The sequence below is a fragment of the Salmo salar genome, chromosome 26 (genome assembly GCF_965601325.2).
Source record: "Salmo salar chromosome 26, fSalSal1, whole genome shotgun sequence".
In the NCBI taxonomy this organism is placed as follows: Eukaryota; Metazoa; Chordata; class Actinopteri; order Salmoniformes; family Salmonidae; genus Salmo; species Salmo salar.
In genome coordinates this window covers 35,599,749-35,608,012 of record NC_138316.1, presented here as the reverse complement: position 1 = coordinate 35,608,012, position 8,264 = coordinate 35,599,749, and the positions used below count along the sequence as shown (strand labels likewise).

The 8,264-nt window shown below is 44.7% G+C and overlaps 1 protein-coding gene across 2 annotated transcripts; it reads left to right on the top strand.

Moving 5' to 3' along the window:
• The first annotated feature begins 1,550 nt into the window (after positions 1-1,550).
• Positions 1,551-5,582, top strand: LOC106587702 (programmed cell death protein 7). 2 transcript variants are annotated; one of them, XM_045708612.2, is made up of 5 exons: positions 1,551-2,989; positions 3,813-3,951; positions 4,154-4,384; positions 4,670-4,757; positions 5,036-5,582. In XM_045708612.2, exons 1-5 carry the CDS (start codon positions 1,685-1,687, stop codon positions 5,172-5,174), a joined length of 1,902 nt encoding a protein of 633 aa, XP_045564568.1. In that variant the 5' UTR covers positions 1,551-1,684; the 3' UTR covers positions 5,175-5,582. The 2 variants fall into 2 exon arrangements, with proteins under 2 accessions (XP_045564568.1, XP_045564569.1); XM_045708613.2 differs by having other exon boundaries at positions 1,552-1,816.
• The last annotated feature ends 2,682 nt before the right edge of the window (positions 5,583-8,264 follow it).

Here is an 8,264-nt window from a genome sequence, read left to right as displayed (position 1 = left end):
ATACATTTGGCAGGAGGTTAGGAACTGCAGCCCAGTTTCCACCTTATTTTGTGGGCAGTGTGGATATAGCCTGCCTCCCTACGGCGGCCTTTGCTCAATAGCAAGGCTATGCTCATTGAGTCTGTGCATAGTCAAAGCTTTCCTTAATTTTCCTCAAAGCTTTCCGCCTTATCTCAGCTCACTGGTCACCATAGCAACACCCACCCGTAGCACACGCTCCAGCAGGTATATTTCACTGGTCATCCCCAAAGCCAACACTTCCTTTGGCCGCCTTTCCTTCCAGTTCTCTGCTGCCAATGAATGGAACAAATTGCAAAAATCACTGAAGCTGGAGTCTTATATCTCCCTCTCTAACTTTAAGCATCAGCTGTCAGAGCAGCTTACCGATCACAGTACCTGTGCACAGCCAATCTGTAAATAGCACACCCAACTACCTCACCCCCATATTATTACTACCCTCTTGCTCTTTTGCACCACAGTATCTCTACTTGCACATCATCATCTGCACATCCATCACTCCAGTCTTCATGCTAAATTGTAATTATTTTGCCTCTATGGCCTATTTATTGCCTACCTCCCTACTCTTCTACATTTGCACACACTGTATATAGATTTTTCTATTGTGTTATTGACTGTACATTTGTTTGTGTAACTCTGTGTTGTTGTTTTTGTTGCACTACTTTGCTTTATCTTGGCCAGGTTGCGGTTGTAAATGAGAACTTGTTCTCAACTGGCCTACCTGGTGAAATAAATAAAAAACATTTAAAAAATTGGGTCAGTCACAGTTGTCAGGTATTCTGCCATTGTGTACTCTCTGTTTAGGGCCAAATAGCATTCTAGTGTCCTCTGTTTTTTTGTAAATTCTTTCCAATGTGTCAAGTAATTATCTTTTTGTCTTCTCATGATTTGGTTGTGTCTAGTTGTGTTGCTGTCCTGGGGCTCTGTGGGGTCTGTTTGTGTTTGTGAACAGAGCCCCAGGACCAGCTTGTTTTGGGGACTTTTCTACAGGTTCATATCTCTGTAGGTGACGGTTTTGTTATGGAAGGTTTGGGAATCACTTTAATTTAGGTGGTTGTAGAATTCTCTCTCTCTCTCTCTCTCTCTCTCTCTCTCTCTCTCTCTCTCTCTCTCTCTCTCTCTCTCTCTCTCTCTCTCTCTCTCTCTCTCTCTCTCTCTCTCTCAAGAAGCCAAGCCAAGGAAGCCAGCTAAGAGTAATGGGACCTCGTCTGCTTTTTGAAACTGCATCTCAAGTCTAAAGTGTCTTCCTTTCCTCATCACCTTTCTTTCTCTTTTCTTTTAAACGGTCTCGTTTCTGAGGAGTCGAAGACAATTGTGCGGAAGGACTGATGCCAATGACAGAAAACGTATTCTAGGCCGTTTGTTTTTACTCTGTATTATTGGGATGGACTCCTAAAAATTATTTCACGGTAGTCTACACCCGTTGTATTCAGCGCATGTGACAAATATAATTTGATTTGAGGAGAGGAACCAATTTTAGCCAATTGGGATGCCCCCGGTCTTTCGCTTCGTAAAAAGAAAAAACGGATATACGTGTACTATATCCGGTGTGCGACGTCACCTTGTAAACATGGTCGCCCCCAGCATTCAACAGTGTCGTTAGCTAGCTAAATACATTTGAAAACAACCGAGTTTATTATTTTCCACAGTATCTCGGCTCTTGAAAATGGATAAACCAACGTTCCAGTCTACGTCGGGAGGACGGCAGCACCCCGTTTCTAACATCGGAGGTCCGGATACGTTTTACCTTAGAGGGGGACCTCCATATCTCGGACCGCCGCCGATACAACCACCACCAGTATGTGAAACCTCGTTTCAAAGTAACATGCCGAGTTCAAGTAACGTTGCTGGAGCGTTTTGGCCCGGTCAAAACCCTTCCCAATATCTTCCTCCACCACAACAAGCCCCAGTTAGCGACCAGAGATTCCCTCAAAGTCAAGAGTGGACTCCACCTCCACCCGTGTCAGGATATGGCAGTCAACCATATGGCTTCAGACCCCCCTTTCCACAACCACCGCCTAGATTTGAAGGCTACGGACCACCTCATATGTCCTCCCCGGGATATGGTTTTGATCCGTCGATACCGCCGCCGCCCCTCAACAACCCGGCACTCAGTCAGTTCCCTCCCATGTCTTCACAACCAGTTCCCTTCCACAGTCATCCAAAGCTGGAACCCAACACGCATGATGGGAGACCACCAAACTCATGGGCTCAGGGCTACAATGTGGGTGATGCTCAATCGAACATGGAAACTTCAGATTTCCAAAGATCATTTGATCACAATCCAGCATACCCTATCCCCGGTCCACAACACAGTCAGTATGGAAACCCTGATGCAAGTTTTAGACCAAAGCATGCGGACAGTGGTTACACTGAACATCGTAGCAGACCTCTCCTAGCCTCCCCCTCCTTGATTCCGATGGGAAAAGCTTTGCAGCGTGACCAAGGTTTTAGCAGGCCTATGGCTCCACAGCCGCCAGACGAAGACTCCATTCAGAGGATGCAAGACGAACAGTGGCTGAAACATTTCTTGAGGAACCGAGAGAGGACAACAGCCAAGACCTCCAAACCGGCACAACCTCATTCAAGGCAAACACACCCAAAGGTCTCCGTGGCTCACATACGAGACACCCTGTACGGTGCCATACAGCTCGTTTCAAAGCTGTCCATGGCTTGTGAAACGCTGAAGCACAACTTGGAGAACGAGAGCGTCTGGGCGGATTCTTACGCTGAGGCAGTGAGTGTGAAAACAGATCTGCAAGAGAAACTGAAGGTCCTTGGTGACTCTGAGTGTGTTGAAAGTCTTCAAAAGAAACTGAGTTCCATCAGTAAGAGAAGGGCCAGGCTGCGGCGTCGACAAGTGGAACAGGAGGAGGACAAACAGAAGGACGAGGAACGAGTGGCTGAGCGTGAAGCGGCCATCGACAAGTGGAGGATGAAACGTATCCATGAAGTAGAGGAGAAGAAGAGGGTGAGAGAAATGAAAGGGAGCACTGTGAAACTCAGTGTCTCATCTCTAATCGATAGCTCCCCCTTTCCACCTTCAGACCGGAGCCCTCCTGCTTTAAACCTAAAGGTTGCATTTTTTTATTCTAGCCCAGCACATCTGATTCAACTAAGGAAGGGTTTTCATTTTTTTATTCTAGCCCAGCACATCTGATTCAACTAAGGAAGGGTTTTCATTTTTTTATTCTAGCCCAGCACATCTGATTCAACTAAGGAAGGGTTTTCATTTTTTTATTCTAGCCCAGCACATCTGATTCAACTAAGGAAGGGTTTTCATTTTTTTATTCTAGCCCAGCACATCTGATTCAACTAAGGAAGGGTTTTCATTTTTTTATTCTAGCCCAGCACATCTGATTCAACTAAGGAAGGGTTTGTTGTTTAGTTGAGAATTTGAAGCGTGTGTGTTGAGCTAGACATAAACTGTGCAACCGTGGTGCTCCCCAGGGACTGGAGATGAGACACACTCCTGCTCTAAGTAATGTGTGTTACACACGGCAGCAGCAGGTGGCCACGTGTTCTTAGTTTGGTGTCAGTGAATTTCAAGACTCTTAACTGCTTTCGTTTTGATTTAACTTGCTCATTGGACAGCTGTTGATTGATACACAAATCATGGACACATCTGATAATGCATTGATGGAAACTGCTTTTTGTGTGTGTGTGTGTGTGTGTGTGTGTGTGTGTGTGTGTGTGTGTGTGGTGTGTGTGTGTGTGTTTCTGTATTGATTTGACCCAGACTATGAACACGGCTTCTGTTATCTGTCTTTTTTTGTGCTCCCCTCCCCCATCAGGAGCAAGAGCTGAAGCTGGCTGCTGACACGGTGCTCTGTGAAGTGAGGAAGAAGCAGGCAGATGCCAAGAGGATGCTGGACATCCTCAGGTCACTGGAGAAGCTACGCAAACTCAGGAAGGAGGCAGCCTCCAGGAAAGGTAAGGAGAAGCACCATAATGGTAGAACAGTTTCTCTTCAGATCTTTTGTCTAGCCAACTGCTGTTCAACTTCACAACAACAATGGTCAAAAATCTCTGTTCTCATTGAACAAATTCATGCAGTACCTCTCTGTTTCACTCCATTTTAAAATGTTTTCTGACAGCTGAACATAAATTTCTCTCTGTTTGTGTCCTCTACCAGGGATCTTCCCGGAGAAAGAAGCCGACCAAGCATTTGATGGGCTGGTGGAGCGCCTGCGTGCACTGATCAGGAAGAGGACAGGGGTGTATGGGGCAGAGGAGAACGCCCTGCGGGTGATGCTGGAGAGTGAGCAGGAGGAGGAGCGCAGGAGGGACCTGGAGAAACGACAGAAGAAGGAGAGGGAGAGGCTACTGCTGAGGAAACGAGAGATGGATAGCATGCTCTTTGGAGGTAAGTAGAAACCGTATAAAGGCTGGTGGTTTTTCCCAAAAGGAGAGTCGGGACCCACTTTCACGTAGCATGTTTATTTCGGGTCGTGAAAATAAACACATTATTTAGTTAATTGGAACACAGCAATTCAAAAGGTATTAGGTTGGTCATCTCATGGCACACAGTTTCTGAACCACTGGTAAATAAGAGGAAAACAGACACAGCATTTAGAGATTCTGATTTTATAAGTTAATATCTGAATAACCATTTATCTTAATGTGACTGTTCTCCCCTCCTCTCCTCCAGATGAGATGCCTCCTGACCACCCCCTACAGCCCTTCAGAGAGTACTACACACAGGCAGAACGCTCACTACCAGCCTTAATACAGATACGGTTTGTGTCACACAAGCATTTTACTAGACTTAGAGATTTACCTCCACTAAGGCCCTGTTCAAATACATTAAGACTGCACCCTTCCTTTCATTTTCTTCCTTCATTCATTAAAAGTGTATGTCAAGTGTATGAAAGGGCTCCACCAATGCTTTTACTGTTAAAGCATATCTAACCAGTGATATTTAACCAGTCATTAAATCAAGGAACGAAGGATGCATGCACTTTTAAAGTACTTCAGTATCCTATGTTTTGGCTCACCTGCTGTCTTTCTCCTCTAGGAGAGAGTGGGACCTCTGTCTGGTCTCAGTGGACCACCCAGACGGCACCACGGTCCCCCAGGACTGGGTCTTACCACAATGCCCCACAGATGAGATTTGGGCCACAGCCCTGGACCGAGGGGACTGCCTCGGACCCTGACTGACACCCATATTGGCTCTGGAAAGGACTGGTTATTTGCTAGCAGTGTATTCAGCAAGTTACTGCAACAAGACCTGCTGGAGAAGTGAAACAGAGGAGTGAAATTCACTTTTGTTTGATTATTTCTGATTGCCATTTACGAAATGTCCACAAGTAACATATTGGCTTTTCTTTAGAGTATTTCTACCCTGACAAAAAAATGTAACATTGTTCTTGAAACAATTCCTGCCAATCCTTTTTTCTGTATATTTTTATGGTTTTCTTTAAGGATTACTAAATCAGTTCTTCATTCTACAAACAGCTATTTGGTAGTTACTCTCTCCAATTGATATTTGACTGAATTGAAGTCCTATTTACCAGGAATTCTGTATTTTCTGAAGTGAATAAATCTTTTTCTGGCGTACCAGATTATGGACCATGGTCAGTTGGTGTCACTGCTACAGTTGAGCTAAACGTGTCTTACAGAGGAGGGTTCTTAGTGACGTCACACTGTCTGGCTCTTGGAGAGCTCTGTTTCCCTCTGTCTACCTTCTGTTTACCACCTTTACACAGCATGGGTGTACCGAGAATCTCTTAACACCCTGGCCTGGCCTGGCCTGCCAAGGAAGGAAGGAATAGAAGGATTACTCTTCTCCTTGTTGGCCTTCTCATTAATCAAACCAATTGAATACCCAGTTGAATATCTAGTACAAACATTTGACACTGTCTCCTCATAGTTTGTAACATCAGACATCTTTTTGGAGTCACGAGTTACAAGCTCACAGGGAAAACTAACCTGCTCCTCGCTCTTCTATACAGAGAGACAGATATGTTCCATATAGAGCTGACTTAACTCCCTATTCTACATGACAGATATAGTCGATACAATGTTATTTGACACATGCACCGAATACAACTGGTGTAGACCTTACTGCATCCCAAAGATGCAGAATGAAAAAATGTAATAGTAACATGAGAAATAAAATACACAAGAATGGAGGTGTATACAGGGAGTAGCAGTACCAGATCAATGTGGAGCTATATACAGGAAGTACCAGTACCAGATCAATGTGGAGCTATATACAGGGAGTACCAGTACCAGATCAATGTGGAGCTATATACAGGGAGTACCAGATCAATGTGAGGCTATATACAGGGAGTACCAGATCAATGTGAGGCTATATACAGGGAGTACCAGTACCAGATCAATGTGACGCTATATACAGGAAGTACCAGATCAATGTGAGACTATATACAGGGAGTACCAGTACCAGATCAATGTGAGGCTATATACAGGGAGTACCAGATCAATGTGAGGCTATATACAGGGAGTACCAGTACAAGATCAATGTGGAGCTATATACAGGGAGTACCAGTACCAGATAAATGTCAAGCTATATACAGGGAGTACCAGTACCAGATCAATGTGGAGCTATATACAGGGAGTACCAGTACCAGATCAATGTGGAGCTATATACAGGGAGTACCAGTACCAGATAAATGTCAAGCTATGTACAGGGAGTACCAGTACCAGATCAATGGGAGGCTATATACAGGGAGTACCAGTACCAGATCAATGTGGAGCTATATACAGGGAGTACCAGTACCAGATCAATGTGGAGCTATATACAGGGAGTACCAGATCAATGTGAGGCTATATACAGGGAGTACCAGTACCAGATCAATGTGGAGCTATATACAGGGAGTACCAGTACCAGATCAATGTGAGGCTATATACAGGAAGTACCAGATCAATGTGAGGCTATATACAGGGAGTACCAGTACCAGATAAATGTCAAGCTATATACAGGGAGTACCAGTACCAGATCAATGTGGAGCTATATACAGGGAGTACCAGTACCAGATCAATGTGAGGCTATATACAGGGAGTACCAGTACCAGATCAATGTGAGGCTATATACAGGGAGTACCAGATCAATGTGAGGCTATATACAGGGAGTACCAGTACAAGATCAATGTGGAGCTATATACAGGGAGTACCAGTACCATATCAATGTGGAGCTATATACAGGGAGTACCAGTACCAGATCAATGTGGAGCTATATACAGGGAGTACCAGTACCAGATAAATGTCAAGCTATATACAGGGAGTACCAGTACCAGATCAATGGGAGGCTATATACAGGGAGTACCAGTACCAGATCAATGTGGAGCTATATACAGGGAGTACCAGTACCAGATCAATGGGAGGCTATATACAGGGAGTACCAGTACCAGATCAATGTGGAGCTATATACAGGGAGTACCTGTACCAGATCAATGTGAGGCTATATACAGGGAGTACCAGTACCAGATCAATGGGAGGCTATATACAGGGAGTACCAGTACCAGATCAATGTGGAGCTATATACAGGGAGTACCAGTACCAGATCAATGTGGAGCTATATACAGGAAGTACCAGTACCAGATCAATGTGAGGCTATATACAGGGAGTACCAGTACCAGATCAATGTGAGGCTATATACAGGGAGTACCAGATCAATGTGAGGCTATATACAGGGAGTACCAGTACAAGATCAATGTGGAGCTATATACAGGGAGTACCAGTACCATATAAATGTCAAGCTATATACAGGGAGTACCAGTACCAGATCAATGTGGAGCTATATACAGGGAGTACCAGTACCAGATCAATGGGAGGCTATATACAGGGAGTACCAGATCAATGTGAGGCTATATACAGGGAGTACCAGATCAATGTGAGGCTATATACAGGGAGTACCAGTACCAGATCAATGTGGAGCTATATACAGGGAGTACCAGTACCAGATAAATGTCAAGCTATATACAGGGAGTACCAGTACCAGATCAATGTGAGGCTATATACAGGGAGTACCAGTACCAGATCAATGTGGAGCTATATACAGGGAGTACCAGTACCAGATCAATGTGGAGCTATATACAGGGAGTACCAGTACCAGATCAATGGGAGGCTATATACAGGGAGTACCAGTACCAGATCAATGTGGAGCTATATACAGGGAGTACCTGTACCAGATCAATGTGAGGCTATATACAGGGAGTACCAGTACCAGATCAATGGGAGGCTATATACAGGGAGTACCAGTACCAGATCAATGTGGAGCTATA